Source organism: Heteronotia binoei, chromosome 5 (assembly GCF_032191835.1).
Source record: "Heteronotia binoei isolate CCM8104 ecotype False Entrance Well chromosome 5, APGP_CSIRO_Hbin_v1, whole genome shotgun sequence".
NCBI classification, from domain to species: domain Eukaryota; kingdom Metazoa; phylum Chordata; class Lepidosauria; order Squamata; family Gekkonidae; genus Heteronotia; species Heteronotia binoei.
The window spans coordinates 102,498,934-102,516,610 of NC_083227.1; the positions used below are offsets into that span (position 1 = coordinate 102,498,934).

General features: G+C 43.0%; 1 protein-coding gene across 1 annotated transcript; it reads left to right on the forward strand.

Moving 5' to 3' along the window:
* Nucleotides 1-323: 323 nt before the first annotated feature.
* Nucleotides 324-17,055, forward strand: TNNC1 (troponin C1, slow skeletal and cardiac type). The gene is made up of 6 exons (XM_060239933.1): nucleotides 324-532; nucleotides 7,389-7,419; nucleotides 8,646-8,792; nucleotides 9,198-9,312; nucleotides 15,300-15,436; nucleotides 16,583-17,055. Exons 1-6 carry the CDS (start codon nucleotides 509-511, stop codon nucleotides 16,612-16,614), a joined length of 486 nt encoding a protein of 161 aa, XP_060095916.1. The 5' UTR covers nucleotides 324-508; the 3' UTR covers nucleotides 16,615-17,055.
* The last annotated feature ends 622 nt before the right edge of the window (nucleotides 17,056-17,677 follow it).

Consider the following 17,677-nt stretch of genomic DNA (forward strand, 5'->3'; position numbering starts at 1 on the left):
AAAAAAAATTTCATGCACAGTATCTATCTCACACTAATCTTACTGTTATCAACTCCAGCTTTTAGGACAGATGAAAAACTGGCAGGACCGAAGTCCCCAGTGAGTATGAAGTGTGAGATCCCAAATTTTGTATTGGTGGGCACTATGTGATCACAGAAATAAAAATAAATGTAGCAAGAATCAGATTTGACTTCGGTTCTGCGCCTATTGAAGTAAAAAGCAAAGCATCAGTGGAATCACGATCAGGCTTTAGGAATGCCAGTGGAAACAAACTTTGCATACCTCCTCTTGTGACGGGGAGGAGAATCTTGCTTGAAAGAGGATAGCATAGCCTTTTCCGGGTGTATATAAGCTGGCCTGTGTAGTGATGAGAAGTCCATGACTGACACGTTTAAGATTCTGAGCCTACTATATAAGCAAAGTGTCAAGGAACAGAGAGTGACAGAGAACTGAAGGTTGTCTCTGCACAGCTTGTCATCTCATCCCAGCTACTGACCAATAACCAAGCATGGATGATATTTATAAGGCAGCAGTAAGTAAGATTTCCATGTATCTTTATATAATTTTGAATGTGGATGAGAATATATTGTTTGGATTTCTTAGAACACAGTCCTGTGAGTGGGAGAGGGCTGGGTGATTACTAAGGCTTAGAGATCCTTTCTTGGGAGTACGTCCCACTGAACAACATGGAGCTTAGTGAGTAGACTTGCTTATAATAGTTTCCTTTGTGTCTTAAGTCATGAGAAATATTAGTATTCTCTCTGATGCTAATAATGATAATGATGTTAACATTATTATCAGTCTTTAATAATGTGGGACCTTCTAAATAAGCTTTTCATTTGATGAAGGAGTTCTGCGTTCATCTTCTAAGTCATTTCTTCTACAAATGCACTGCTGGGTAGCTTTGGTAAAATCTTACCTGGTTGTGTTGCATGTAAAAATCCAGGCTTTTATATGTAGCTTGATCCTATGAGTCTGAGCTGCTTTGTTGTGTTTAATGGGGTGATATGAGTAACTGTAGGATGTACATGTATTCAGATGACTGAAACTAATCTTGAATCTAGTTTGCATTTTTAAAATCTATAGGACACACAGGAATATTTATTTTGTAGATTTGCTGGATAAATGTGTGCAAAGAGATATGATTTTATTGTGAAGAATTTGATTTGGAATTAGTCACCAAATATTTTTCCTGTTCCTAATTTTCAATAGTGAGGGTGCCCCAAAAAACTGTACTGGCTCTGTTTTTACTTTTGACTACAACTTTGGAAAAGGAACAATAAAATAATGGCTGTGATCACACATGCTAAATAATGCAGTTTTAATCCACTTTCAGTGCACTTTCCAACTGGATTTTGCCACCTCACACAGTAAAATCCAGTTGGAAAGTGCATTGAAAATGAATTGAAATGGCATTATTTAGCATGTGTGATCACAGCCAAAATATTATATTAAAGAGGAGGAGAAGGAACCACATTCCTAATGGAATTAGGCCAAATCTGATTTTAACTCACAAAATAAATAAGAGGAGTAACCTGATAAATGAACTGCAATAATAATTAATCTAGTTTTAATTATAAAAGGAAAGAAACTTGCTGTGCTGGAAACTAACTGGGTTATCTGAACTTTTGTGATGAACCATTTTATTATGAATCCCTAATAAGACAGGTGAAAAAGGGATGCATACATCCTGTGATTGAAAAGCTCCCAAAAGGAAGTTTAAACAGCTGCTCTTGGTTGTAAATAATCCATAAAGTGTTTAGGTTGTGGACACATTATTATCTAAAATCTGGAAGTATTTTTTTAACCAACAGAATATCCAAGAGAATATGGTGGATTTGGTTATACGTGGTTTGCATTACATACTGAGTAAAAGGGCTGCAACCACCCAGCTGGCCACTGGAATGCAGGACAATCTTACAAGGAATGCAAGTAATGAGAATAGGATTATAAATCCAGTGACAGAAATTTTATTGACATTCTTAAAATAATTTCTATATTGTTTTTAGTATAGCCAGACCTTTTTATTTCTCCTATCTTAATTCTCCTTCCCATAGTTACAAGATAAGTCACTGTTACTAGTGCCATTGTGAATGGTTACCTGAACGTTTGATTTTGCATAGAAATAATGATTCTTGTATTAATTACCCCTGTAGTTTTTGTATTAATTACCCTTCATCCCACTGTTTCCATCATCTCTCTTGTTCTATGCCCCGTTCATATGTATCTGCCAACAAAGGACACTCTTCAAGCATCTGATGGTATAGTGGTTAGAGGGCCAGACAAGGACTCTGGTAACTTTGGGCCAGCTGTTAACCTAATCTACCTAGCTTAATCTCTATCTAGGTTAATCTCTTAACCTAATCTACCTCACAGGACTGTGAAGCTAAATGGAGAAGGGAATAACGCAACCCCATAGGGAAGAAATGTAGAGTATAAATATCTAAATAAAATTAAATATGATACAATAATTTATTTGAAGTGCCACAAATCTCTTTTATTATGCTATAACAAACTCATATTGCTTCTGTCCTGATATTACAGGGGAATCTCCTTTCGTGGGTGGGTGGGACTGAAAGGTCTCAGTGAATTCTCGATCAGTTTCCCTTCTTAGAGTCTAGGCCTTGGTGACTTCAGAAGTATAAATTCCTGCATTTGTTCTTTTGGGGCTTCTGTAAGACAAAATGAGAGACAAAATGGAAAATGGCATAGCTTAGCCACTAAAACAGGATTACCAGGTCTGACTCAAGAAACATCTAGGGACTATGGGGGTGGAGTCAGGAGACTCTGAGGTGGAGCCAGGTTGTGACATGCACAGCTGAACTCTGAAGGGAATTCTGGCAATCACATTTAAAGGGGCCGCATGCCTTTTAAATGCTTTCCCTCCATTTGGAAATAATGGATAGGGGCACCTTCTTTTGGGACTCAAAGAACTGGACCCCTTGGTCCAATCTTTTTGAAACTTGAGGGGTCCTTTTGAGAGGCACCAGATATTCTGCTGAAAATTATGTGCCTCTGTCTCAAAAAACAGTCCCCCTAGAGCCCCAGATACCCACAGACCAATTCTCCATTATACCCTATGAGAATCAGCCCCTACTGGGTAAAATAGAGTGCCCAGCAGACATCCCCCCCCCTTGTAGGCTTCCCAACCCTCCCACCCTGGCAGGGGACCCCAGGATTTCCACCCTCTTCCCCCGCTCCCCCCAAAAACGAAAGCGGGGGGAGGGGGGAAACGGCGCCGGGGAGCATGGCGAGCCGCCCCATCCCGGAGCGGGTGATGCCACCGCACCGCTGCCGCCCCCTCCCCGCCCACCGCAGCTGCTCCTCCGAGATGGGCCCAGGCTGAGCCCATCTCGGAGGAGCAGCCAAGAGGAGGCAGCAGCACAGGGGAGGACGAGGCAGACCAGGAGCATGGCGAGCCGCGAATCTGGGCCTTTCTAGGACCCGGACTTGCAGCTCGCCACGCCCCCGGCCCGCCTCCACCACCCCTCCGATTCCACCCCAGAGGCGGAGCGGGCGAGGCCGCCGCGCTGCTGCCGCCTCTTCTCCGCTCGCCGTGGCTGCTCCTCCGAGATGGGCTCAGGCTGAGCCCATCTTGGAGGAGCAGCCATGGCGAGCGGAGAGGAGGCGGCAGCGGCGTCGCCCGCTCTGAGACGGGGCGGCTCGCCACGCTCCCCGGCACCATTTCCCCTCCTCCCCCCTAGCTTCACCCCAGTGTCTCCTGGCTCCACCCCCAAAGTCCCCAGATATTTCTGGGGTTGGACTTGGCAACCCTACCCCCTTGCTTTCTGATACCCTGAAGTGGGCGTAGGGCCTTCAAACCAGGGAATTCCCTGCGCCCATCTGGGGATTGGCAACACCATGCTAAGAGAATGGCCTGTGCCTCTGGTTTGAACGTCACTCTTGTAACAAGGCACTAGGTGTGACTTTAGGCCAAGCTTTCCATCCCCCTGTCTCACACACAAACCCATCTGCAAAAGCTGATAACAATACTGGTTGACCTTATGGGGCTGTTGTAAGGGAAGTGTGCAAAACTGAAAGTGCTAACATAAATTGCAGATATGATTGCTGCAGCCTAAGGTGATTTATACATATTTATTTTATAGTATTTTATATAGCATTATTTTATAGCTATTCCTCTAAGAAATTCAAAGGAGTCGCTTTTTTATCCCCACAACTGTCCTGTAAAGTACATTAAGCTGAGCAATGTGACATTAATGGCCCTCTGGTAAGCTTTATGGCTGAGTTAAGATTTGAACTCAAGTCTTTGCAGTTGTGCGCTTTCATGACTCTGCAAAAACAAGATAGTCACCAGCAAGTCTAGCTGGAGATGAAAGAACTAAAGATCTAATTTACTGCAAAGAGACAGGCAAATTTAATTTTGTACTACTGAATGAATACATCCAATACTTTTAAAATGCAGCTGTTCAAGTGGACTAAAGGAACCCGGTGGGTTTATCACCTTGCCCACACACATCTCTTTTATGCGGAGCTAATTTTGGTATGGTTTCCAGACGCCAGAGAGCTGCACAAAGAACGCTGCCAGGGACATGTGTCAAGATAAAAGGTTCCATAGATAAATACCCATGCCAATCAGCTTCTGTGAACAATTAGTATTCTTACCAGCAGCACCTCTCTCAGTAGGGCATAAAAATAGCCTGCATGCCAAAATAGTCAAGCTATGTGAGATGCATAAAAGTGACAAGAGGCATTTGTGTACTGTCTCCAGCTACCCTTCATTTTTTCTTCTACCATCACAATGAAAAAGCAGCTCCCAGCTGCTCCACTTCTATCACAGAGGCTTAAATAAAGGGATTTAGATTTCACTATGAAATTCTGCACAGGATTCTTGCTACTATTGTTGTCTATAACTGTCTAGTACAGATAGTCCTTGTCATCTCTGTGGCTTTTCAGTTCTCTTTTAAATGGCATCAGGGCTATTTTTGTAGAAAAAGCCCAGCAGGAACTTATTTGCATATTGGGCCACACCCCCTTAACTTCACCATTGTTTCACATAAGGCTTTTTTTGTAGAAAAAACCCAACAGAGACATATTTGCATATTAGGCCACACCCCCTGACACCAAGACAGCTGGAACTGCATTCCTGTGCGTTTCAGCTCAAAAAAAGCCCTGAATTGTAGGAGAGAGGCATTACGTTTATGGATTAGTGGTTCTATGGAACAGTTCTGGCTTCATAATCAACTTCATTGTTTAATTTTAATGTTTCTCACCAAAACTTGAGCAGAGTATCAGTTTATTCTGAAGAAGCACTCAGAACCCAAGGAGAGCAAATGGGTACTGTTGATTAGGAATAAGGAACAATAGGATGATGGAAGTATTTTGAAATGCAGAACAAACACAGGAAATTGTTGATGCTGCTGATGCTGTTTCTAGTTATTTCTGATCAGCTTTTGCTAGGGGTTATACAGATGGGTACAATGGTGCTTTCCCAGCTAGAGAACCTATGGTTGTAAGAACTTAAGAAGCAGCAAGGAGCACTCAGGACAGCACAGGGGAAAGTCAGCACATAAACTGAATCTTGGATGGTCTAGGAGAATCTTTGCATAGAAGTGCATCTTAAAGAGAAGGAGTGTGGGAATTAGGCCACAATGAGAATTCTAAGTACTTGACAATAGGTGTTGACAAATAGGAATATTCAACAAGAGTAAAGTAAATTATATTTGGATATATTTAAGAAACAAAACTATCAGCTCTATCCTATATATGTTTGATTATTACATGCATATCTGAAGGTGAAAAGATCGCATTCTGGATGAGGTCTTCAGGCACCTGAAATTCTGCTAGTAGTGGAAACTTTAAAAAAAAATCACTAATATTTTTCAAAAACACTAGAACAGAATGTAAATCATATGACAACAGGAATCCAGGCAAAGTTTACAAGCAGGTGGTTTTATATTTTCATAAACTTGTATATTATTGCTGACATTTTGAATTCAGCTGTAACTCAGTTTAATTTTTGCTTTTAGAAAAGCATAGAGCAAAACAGTCCTAAAACTGGAAAACAGTAGGTGAATCGACACGTTGATTTTAGGAGTCACAGAATAGACCTGAGGAAGATTCTGCTCAAGATTGCTTTCTTTGGCTGGTTAATATGGTTTTACAAATTATTTGACACCATGTAGTTTTTCTGTGTAAGGCCCTGTGGTGCAGAGTGGTAAGCTGCAGTACTGCAATCCAAGCACTGCTCACAACCTGAGTTCGATCCCAGCAGAAGCTGGGTTAAGGTAGCTGGCTCAAGGTTGACTCAGCCTTCCATCCTTCTGAGGTCAGTAAAATGAGTACCTAGCTTGCTGGGGATAAAGTGTAGATGACTGGGGAAGGCAATGGCAAACCACCCCGTAATAAAAAGTCTGCCAAGAAAATGTCATGATGTGATGTCACACCATGGGTTGGTAATGACCTAATGCTTCCACAGGAAACTCTTTACATTTAAAAAAAATTTTTTTTACTGTACCCATAAGAGTGAATTGACCCATGACATCATGAGCTGTAATCCAAAGATATATGAAGACTTCACAATCTTGTTCAAAATTACAAAATCTACTGAGAAAGTAACAAGTACTGAATTCAACAATTGTTTAAATAATTATTCAGTACCACTAAATGAGATGCTAGGTAAAAAAAACCACCCATCAATAAACAAAGATACTATGGCTCCTATTAAAATGTAGTACTGGGAGCCAATGAATTCAGAAGGTGGAAATAATTTATTTCTTAATGAAGCAGCAACTCACTGTGTGTTCTGTCTGCAGAGATCTGCAGTGCCGTCCTAAGCAGAATTGTATTCTAAATCCACTGAAATCAATGGATTTAGAAGGGGATAACCTTGTTTAGGATGGCACTGTACTTGACCAAAGTAACAAGCTATTAGCATAGATACAGTATGTTGGATTTACACTAATCTAGTTGGGTTTTCAGGTAGGTAGCTGTGTTGATCTGAAGCAGCAGAACAAAGTTTGAGTCCAGATATGTATCTGAAGATATGTTTCCGGGGCTTTTTTTGTAGGAAAAGGCCAGCAGGAATTCATTTGCATGTTAGCAAATGCCAAGCCAGCCAGAACTGCATTCCTGCTAAAAAAAAAAAAAAGCTCTGTATGTATCTGAAGTATGCTTGCACACGAAAGCTTATGCCTTGAATAAAATTTTGCTGCTCTTCAAGGTGCCAATGGAGTCAAACTTTGTTTTAGTTGGGTTTTATTATTGCATCTCACTAAGGGCAGAGCCTTCCTCCAATGGAAAGAGCCATTTGTCAGTGGAACACAAGACTCCTTGCATTGGCAGAAGGCTCTTTGTGCAGGAAACTTGTATATTAGCTAAACCACTTTGCATTTTTTACTTACTAATTGTTTTTGCTTTTATGTGAAAAGGTTGAACAGCTGACAGAAGAACAAAAAAATGGTGAGTGTATGCCACTTAATCTTACTGTGAATGTTGCCCATCCTTAGCCTATAATTGAAGTGAAAGTCTTGAGAGTCACTACCAATGAAAATCAGCCAGAATCCAAAGAGAATAATTGCTGCCTTACAGAGTTGTGGTTGGGAGCAGTGTTCCTTCTAAGCTGAGTTAGCATGAGCTAGCTCAGATTTTTAGCCCCCAGCTCACACATTTTTGTCTTAACTTAGGAAGGATGACCCCAGAGCACACTAATTTATGCAGTAGCTCAAAGCTTTCATGCCAGTAGCTCCCAAAGTAGAATTGTTGCTCACAAGACTCTGCAGCTTAGAGGGAACATTGGTTGAGAGATGTGTTTATACAGTAATCTTTTGGCAGCATTATCTGGTATTCGTATTTCCTCTTTTGGGCTGATTGTTTTTAATGTCCTGAACAACCAATGTTTTCTCCATATAGGCATATTCAGAAGTGGAGGCAGAGAGCTGAACCTCTTCCAGATCCATTTAGATCTGGCTTCCAGATCCATTCAGATCCCACTTCCAGATCCATTCAATATCTCTGAGAACACATTTTATTTTCCTTCAGGGCTGAGCAGGAGAAGTCAGGTTGTTTCAAATTGTTCTCAGAAAAACTGTAAAGGAGCTGCTAGCATTCTACTCAGGCCCAAAACTTGGGCTCATTGGAGCTGGGCCCTTTTGGTCATACCCACCTAGACTTTTTCTAGGAATGCAGCATGGGGATTTTTATTTATTCCTTGAGAGGCACAAGTATAATATTGTTCAGTTGTTCAAAGAGTGTCCAGTTCCAGACCCACAGATGGGAGCCCAACTATGCCTCTGATGCCCATGTTTATAGCTCTGCATAGATACAAATGGCTACATAAATACAAATGGCTTTGTACAAATGATTGGGATCTTTATTGTTACAGGATTCCTAATAGTACCTACAAAGGATGTCAGTGTGCACACCAGTTTGTACAAAGGAGAATTTGCTTCCTGAGATCTGGCTTTGCAGAGTTGAAATGTGTTTTAATAGCACAGAAAAATCACTACTGTAGTTCTAATGTACACACACATATGATATATATAAAGTATTTGTATAATGAGAAACCAAGAGAAAGTTAAACTGGGCATCTACTGACCATCCTGGCTGGGAAGACTGCAAAAGACTGTGAACTTTTCTGTTGTTAAAAACAATGCAATAACAAGCACTGATTTCATTTCTCTCTGCAGAATTCAAGGCTGCTTTTGACATCTTTGTCCTTGGTGCAGAGGATGGGTGCATCAGCACAAAGGAGCTGGGAAAAGTGATGAGAATGCTGGGGCAGAATCCGACTCCTGAGGAGCTACAGGAGATGATTGATGAAGTGGATGAAGATGGTGAGCATCTTCTTCCAGTTGTAGATGGTTAAACATTGAGGAATGTTGCTTTAAATATAATGAAATGTTTTTGATGGAGGGATGGGAGGAGGAAGAATAAGAAAAAGAGGGTGACCTTTGACAAATTTACTAATTTGGAGTTCTTTGAATTCAAGGGGGTGGGGAGATGAAGAATGAAAAAGTTAGGTAAGAACTGTTTAACCCATTCCATACAAGTTTTCCAATGTCAGATCTGAGAAGTGCTGACAATTGTCAATTAAAGCAGAAGCTAACCTCAATATTTATAATATTTTAACTGGATCTTATTTCATCATGTTTGAAATCTAAAGCTTCTATTTATGTAAAATTTGTTCAAGCGGAGAGATGGGTTATTCTGTTTTGTTTTTAATCGTGTGTTGTTCACAGGCAGTGGCACTGTAGATTTTGATGAGTTCTTAGTTATGATGGTCAGGTGTATGAAAGATGACAGCAAAGGAAAATCAGAAGAGGAGCTTTCAGATCTCTTCAGAATGTTTGATAAGTAAGTGCTTTTATAAGTTTACATCATGGACAGATCACATTGAGCTGGCATAAATTTTTCTATTTAATAATATTACAGTGCAAGAAGGAAACTGACAGGGACTTTCAGGGAATGTCCCATCACCCCAGCTGGTTTTCTTCCTTTTCTCTTGCTTGGCCCCACCAACCTTCAGAATCCTACACTTACCCTCTCTCTGACCCCAGCCTTCTAATAACTTTCTTTTCCCCTCCCTAACTTTTCTTCCTCTCCAGCTTTTTCAGTTATACATCCCCCCCCCTTCACTAGGTCGCTCCCTGTCTTTTAAATAGCATGTGAATGCAGGGTTTCCCCTCACCCCCGGTCCCAATGTGTCATGAGCCCTGATGAGGAGGAGCTGGAAGGGTTAACAGACCTGGAAGAGTTGCCAGCCAGTTCCTCAGCTGAACAAACAGCAGCTGGCCCATCAATCACTCTCCAGGCACCAGTGTCAGCTGCTGACTATCAATCTCCTCCAAGCTCTCATCCTCCCATCTCAAGAGTTCAAAGCAGGCTCCGGAAAGAACTTTCAGAGCGAAGACATGAGGCACGCCGATGCTTCAGATCTCTCAGTCCTGAGTTCTAGCAGAGTCACTGCCACCCAGGGAGCAGGCTGATTGAGACTCTCATATAGCTCCCACCCAGGACCTGGTAACCTTGTGGAAGCAACAAGTCTATTCTCTGGCTTGCATCCATGCTCCTTCCTGTTTCCTGATTCTGACCTGCTTGATTTCCTTGGCACCCTGACCTTTTGGCTTTTGGACATTGACTTCTGATTCCAGTTTGTGATACTGCATTGGCGACTTGGCTCCTGCTTGACTTCCTGGACTTTGACCTTGGACTGGCTTTGGACTCCTGCCTGCCTGCACCCTGAGAACATGACACAATGCTTGAACAAACACAGACATCAGAAGTTACTGGGGAGGGCATTAAGTCTCCAGGTATTTTCCAACAGTGACCTGGCAACCCAACTTGGCCCTAAATCCTACAAGAAGCTGTTCATGTCAACATGCTAAGTACAACTGGTCACATTTCTTTGTAGCAAACCCTATTATTTTTCATGAACCAAATCTTCAGATTTAAAGTCATGCTAGACTTCTATGTGGGGAAGCAGCCAACTATAAACATTCTTTTGAAGTATTTCAGCTAAAAATGGGATTAATCTATATGCAGATTATACATACTGATGAGGAAATCTGATTAGGGAAATCAATTCTATTCTTCAGAAAAGATTTGCACAGCTAACGGGCAGGATAGAAGAACATGATCAAAGTTACAAGGGATGTGGTTTGAATCTAAATGTTAAACCACCCTCAGGGATCTAAAACCTCTAGGCCTAGTGCAAAATCTTGCTAACACACTACAGATTAAACAGTTTTCCTATATTAGATAAAAGTAACTTTAATATCTCTGTGACTGCATATACTGATATAATGTCATGGGCTGGGGCCGGGTCAGGCAAAGTCCAGGAGCAGTCCAAGGTCTGTAGCCGGTGAGCAAAGAGGGTCCAAGGTGCCAAAACCAAATCACAGTCCAGGTATCACAGGTCAGAGGTTCAGAAGCAAAAGTCAGGGGGTCCAGAAGTCAAAGCCAAAGTCAGGGGGTCCAGAAGCCAAAGTCAAAAGCTGAAGTGGATGCTAGAACGTCAGGTAAGTGACTAGTTGCTTCCACAAAGCCTCCTCCCAAAGCCCACAGCTATATAGCCCTCTGCTGTCTGTTGCCCATTTGGGCTAATTGCTGGCTCAGAGAGGCAGCCAGGATCCTGCTGAGACTCAAGCATCCTCACTCCTAGAAGGGCCAGAATCCTTTCAAAACTCAGGGCTCAGGGAGCGTCTTGCTCGTGAGCGTGCCGCCCTCCTCCGATCCCTGAGGTCCTGACGAAGGCGGTCACGCACACGAGCCACCCGAGAGAGCGAGGCAGGGGGGCTTGGATCTTCTCCAGCAGGAGGCAGGGGCACTGGTGCAGGTGGCAGGGGCACAGTTTCTTCCGCAGGCTCAGCTTCTTCTGCAGGGTCCCCAGTACCCATGACATATAACAGAGACACTGAATAAGATGGATAACTAGGAATAATAACGAAATACATATTTCTCATGAGTATTTAAAATTTGATTTTGTACTCACCTTGCTCAAGGAGTCATAAGAACATAAGAGAAGCCATGTTTCAGGCCAACGGCCCATCAAGTCCAACACTCTGTGTCACACAGTGGCAAAAAATTTTATATACACACATACACTGTGGCTAATAGCCACTGATGGACCTGTGCTCCATATTTTTATCTAAACCCTTCTTGAAGGTGGCTATACTTGTGGCCGCCACCACCTCCTGTGGCAGTGAATTCCACATGTTAATCACCCTTTGGGTGAAGAAGTACTTCCTTTTATCCGTTTTAACCTGTCTGCTCAGCAATTTCATCGAATGCCCACGAGTTCTTGTATTGTGAGAAAGGGAGAAAAGTACTTCTTTCTCTACTTTCTCCAACCCATGCATTATCTTGTAAACCTCTATCATGTCACCCCACAGTCGACGTTTCTCCAAGCTAAAGAGTCCCAAGCGTTTCAACCTTTCTTCATAGGGAAAGTGCTCCAGCCCTTTAATCATTCTAGTCCTTGAAAACAAATTTCACGCAGATAGGATCTTGGTCTAAGATTGCCAACCTCCAGGTGGGGCCTGGAGGTCTGCTTTTACAATTAGGGTTGCCAAGTCCAATTAAAGAAAAATCTGGGGACTTTGGGGGCGGAGCCAGGAGACTTTGGGGGTGGAGCCAGGAGACATTGGGGGTGGAGCCAGGAACAAGGATGTGACAAGCATAATTGAACTCCAAGGGAGTTCTGGCCATCACATTTAAAGTGACAGCTCATCTTTTTAAATGCCTTTCTTCCATAGGAAATAATTAAGGATAGGGGCACCATCTTTTGGGGCTCATAGAATCGGACCCTCTGGTCCAATCGTTTTGAAACTTGGGGGGTATTTTGGAGAGAGGCACTAGATGCTATACTAAAAATTTGGTGCCTCAACCTCAAAAAATAGCCCCCCCCAGAGCTCCCAATACCCACGGATCAATTCCCTATTATTCCCTATGGGAATTGTTCTCCTTAGGGAATAATAGAGTGCCTAGTAGACATTTCCCTCCCCCCCACGCTTTCTAAAGGGGGGGGAGGGCCTCCATACCAGGGAATCCCCCCTCCCTGCCCCCTCCCTCTCTCACACACACAAATACTTACTGGGTCTTCTTCCCTCTGCCTGCTGTGAAAACCAAAGCAAAGAAAGGGAGGGGCCGTTCTCCGAAGCCCTTCCTGTTTCCTCCTTCCTGCCCAGCCTTAAAGGGGCAGACATTTACAAACTGCTCAGGATCTCTTCAGCAACATGAACCCTACAGGTATGTTCTCCCCCCCCCTCCACCTCCCCCCCGCTTCCTGATTTCTGGAGACCGGGGGATGAAGCTGCGAACCCAGAAGTCTCCCGCCAAAGTGGGGGGGTTGGGAAGCCTATTTACAATTGATCTCCAGACTATAGAGATCTGTTCCCCTAGAGAAAATGGCTGCTTTGAGGGGTAGACTGGCGTTATATTCTGCTGAGGCTCTGCCCTCCTCCACCCTCCTAGGTTCCACCCCCAACTTAGAGCTGGGCACTGTAAGTACGCCTGGAAGACAGGCTACATTACAAAGTGTATGCAAGGTGGCACTGGTACCGCAAGAAAAACAGGCAGAGCTGCACAGCTATCTTGTATTTGGCCCCCTAAGAAGCTGAGAGAATTAAAGAGGTGAGAGATGGCTGGCATGCTGACAAAGATAGATAGTACTACCTCTGTCTTGGCCTTATACACAAGTCCCTACTTCTTGCATATTGTACACTGATAACGTTGATAGTCTCCTTGTGGAGTTGGGGGTCCCCTGCTGCCAATCAGTTGGCCAGTACGGGGGACTTACCATGAGAAAGAAGAAGGCCCAGGGCACATTACATTGTCATGCCTCTGACATTTGGGCAATGCAGATATTTGGGCAAAAACTGTATGGTAGAAGCTGTTTCTACCATATTTTTTTTGCCCAAATACCAGAGAATTGCAGTGATTTCTGAGCATGATGACCTCACTTCCTGTGCAATAGCAGTGACATGGCCTGGGCCTTCCTCTTTCTCCTGGTATGTCCCCCCCATCCCCTGCTAGTTACCAGGAGGAGGGACTTGGTTACCCTATGCCATGACTATGAATGTTTGGTGGAAAATAAACTCTGGAATAATAATGCTTGATGGAAACCACTTTAAGAGTTTGTTCCTTATACAAAGACAAACCAACTATTAATGTGGAGGCACTCAGGTGGGGGCAGGGGCTTTATAATATTGGGACTCCTTGGGCAAGGTGAGACTTATATTAGGATTTTTTTATATTGTGAGTTTTATTTAATATATTATGCACTGAATCAGTGCGAATCCCCATTGCGAATTCGCACTCAGTGTGAATTCACCCTTCTAGCTGTAGGCCTTCCCCTTCCACCCCACAACATTCCTAAGGATCCTCTGACCTCCAGTAGTTGCTGAGAGGCACTGGGGGCTGCAACAGACAGTGGAAATTTGGGGGGGAGCCCTTTTTGCAAATTTACTCCATTTGTGATTCTTTCAGATTCACCTTGCCCAAGGAGTCCCAATATTATAAAGCCTAATACAATAATGATGATGACTACTGCTATTTAGCATGTATTTTGTTCAAACAACACCTTGAACATCTGGTGAGACTGAAACTCTCTGGTGTTTGGGCAAAAACTATGAATGGGAAGGAGTTCCATGACTCTAGGCAGGTGTCACTGGTGTGTGTGTGGGGGGGTAGGGCTGCCAAGCCCTTGGTCCAGGCAGGGGTTTCCCCGCCAGTCCACATTGGGCTAGCGGGGAAAACCTCCCCCTATGTCGCCAGTGTGATGATGTCACCTGGAAGTAACATCATCAGGCTGGGGATGCTGCGCATGGTTGCTCTAGGCATTTCTGGGAAAATTCTATGGCTTTCCCAGACACGCTAGCTATTTGGGAGGGAAAACTCTATGGTACAAATGGCTAGAGTGTCTGGGAAAACCATAGCGTTTTTCCGGAAACGCCTAGAGCAGCTGTGCGCAGCATCGCCAGCACAATGACCACACTGCCGGGTGATGTCATTGCATCGCGCTTGCGATTTGCATGTGCATGAATACTCCCCACTCCAGGATGAAGAGGACTTAGTTACCCTAGTGTGGGGGGGAGGTATTTGTGAGTTTCCTGCGTTGTGCAGAGGGTTGGACTAGATGATCCTGGAGGTCCCTTCCAACTGCATGATTCTATGACTGTTGAGAAACCTCCCACAATGTCATTCTGTGCTTATACACTGTGCACAGATACAGAGAGAACACATGGTATTTATGGAGGTAGCACAGAGAATTCTAGAGATTTCAGTGTGACACAAGAGAAGGGAACCACTGAATTGGGCATTAGCTGCTATTTTTTAGCACTCCTCCAAAGTTCAACAGCCTCAGGTTTATAAATAGTAGGTATCAGATCAGAATTTGAAAGAAGGCTCACAAGCTCCTGAGCAGATTGGACCACTCAAAATGGCTACCATTAGCACTGGAGCTTAGAGTCTTCATTCACAAGACTGCCATTACCATCATTGCCTTTCAGCTGCTATTAGTTCCCTATTTTAAGTAGGAACAAAAATTCAGTTTCTTTAATCATATAGTTGAGCTTTTTAAATATGTATTTGCTTATCCTACTAATTTGTAACTCATTTGCTCTCCCTTTGTAAATTGCAAGCCCAACAAAACCCCACGCAATCATTTCCTTTGATATATAAAGATTAATGGCAAGTGATGCCTCCTCATTTATTTTTGCCATGCATTTGGGAGGTACTGTTTGATGAGACACTTAATGCTGCCTCTGGTGAAAATGATCCAGTCTGAATAAATATTTGCAGATAGATGAATTCCTCTTTTGATCACTTGAATTATTTCACAGAAATGCAGATGGATACATAGACCTGGATGAACTAAAGCTCATGTTGCAGGCTACAGGAGAAACCATCACTGAAGATGACATTGAAGAACTGATGAAAGATGGAGACAAAAATAATGATGGCAAGATTGATTATGACGGTGAGTACCTTTTTGTGTGTTATTCTGCATAAGAATCACAGCAAGAACTGCAGTGCTCTCATCTTGTAAAAAGAAACAGGACATACAAATTGCCTAGAATTTAAGAATCCAGAACCACACTTAAATAACCAAATGTATTTCCTTCTGTTAAATGAAAGGGAAGTCTTAATTTGCATTGGCACTCAGGAGTCAAGGAACTGAAATAAATCACTTTCCGCTTTGCATCACCAAGTTATTTGTTAGATCTCAATAGTTCATGTGAATCTATGGCTTAGTTTTCCTTGAACTGAATTAGCTGCTGCTGCTGCTGATTTCAGAAAGAAGAACAAAATAAAAGAAAGGGTAGCAGGGTGAATTTGGCCTAGAGAAAGTATTGTTATTTAGATAAAGTCCATGACACAGGCTGGGGTTGCCACCCTCCAGGTGGCAACTGGGGATCTCTTGTTATCACATGTCATCTCCAGACTAGACTATGGAGATCAGTTCCCCTGGAGAAAATGTCTGCTTTGGAGGCTGGACTCTATGGAATAACAGCCTGCTGGTGTAGTGGTTAAGAATGGTGGACTCTAGTCTGGAGAACCGAGTTTGATTCCTCACTCTTCCACATGCACCTGCTGAATGACCTTGGCTTAGTCATAGTTCTCTCAGAGCTGTTCTCTCAAGAGCAGTTCTCTTAGAGCTCTTTCTCAGGCCCACCTACCTACAGCAACAAATATGCTATAGCCCATGCATGAGCACAGGTCTCGGCACACAGAGAAAAGATGTAGGAGGAGAGGATATCAGTGATGGGAACTCCCAAAGATTCAGGTAGGGTTGCCAGATCCAGGCTTGGTCGCCAGATGGGGCTAGGTTGCCAGATCCAGACTTGGAAATTCCTGGAGATCTGGGGATGGAGCCTGGGGAAGATAGGATCCTCAGTGGGGTTAATGCACATTGTCTACCCTCCAAAAGAGAGAACTGACCTCATTAGTTTGGAGATGAACTGTAATTCTGGGGAATCTTTATGTCCCACCTGGAAGCTGGCATCCCTAGATGCAACTGTACAGGTGGGGTAATAAATGAAAGAAACATTAAAGCACCAGATCATCCTGACTCTCCAAATGCAGTACAATTTTTCTCATACCTTTTATTTCCTTTCTTTGGCAGAGTTCCTGGAGTTCATGAAAGGTGTTGAGTAAACCCCAGCAAGGGTGGGAACGACCTCCTCTTTTGAACACCTCCAGTTTTGTCTTGCACCATTTCATCCATTTTCTTTCCCTTGTTAATTTCATGAAGGCATGCACCGAACTTGGTGGACTGAATATTGTTGAAAACATGAGCCATTTCACCTTAAGTGCCTCAAAAAAGAAAAAGGAAAAAAAAAGAAATTACCCTGGGGATATTTATTGAGTCAGATTATTGTAATCCTTTTATTGCTGTTGGTTTCAATGATAATAATGGTTTACACTGGTCCTAATGAAAAATATGCTATATCACAACAGTTAAAGTTTGAACAATTCTTTAACAGTGGAGTATGCCATCTCTTTTCTCTTGTACATCATCTCCAGTTGTTTTCATATGATATGTAAAAATACTAAGTGTACAAAAATAAATTCTTTTTGAAATGCTAATAAAATAAAGACTAGAATGGCTGTTTGGCTCAAGGAATCCCTACTTAGTGGCTGCAATGCGCAGTTATCAAAAGAAGTTCAGATCCTGTTGGAGTTTACATTGCATTTGGGAGAAACCCCCACCCATGACATTGTGTACCAACTTAAAAGTTTCTTATTTTAAAATGAGCAAACTGGCCATCTCTTTCTGCACTGTCCAGTTAGGGATGCCAGGTATGTGGTGGAAAATACCTGGAGACTTTAGGGCTGGATCCGGGAGAGGGCAGGGTTTGGGGAGGGGAGAGACCTCAGCATGGTACAATGTCATAGAGTCCACCCTTCAAAGCAGCTGTTTTCTCCAGCTGGAGATCAATGGTAAAAAATCTCCAGGCCCCACCTGAAAGCTGGCAACCCTATGTCCAGTACTGCACTACTGCACTCTCCACTCTCCAGTACACCCATTAAGATCCTCTTCCCAAGCCCTGCTCTCCACATCCCTGCCTGCAGAGGTAATGCATGTGATGACAGAGTGAGGGCATTCTCATTGATCAGTCCTTGTCTTTGGAATGCCGTCCTCCTCAAAGCACACCAGGCATCTTTTTTACTGTCTTTTAGGCACCAGGTCAAAACATTTCTCTTTAACCAGGCTTTT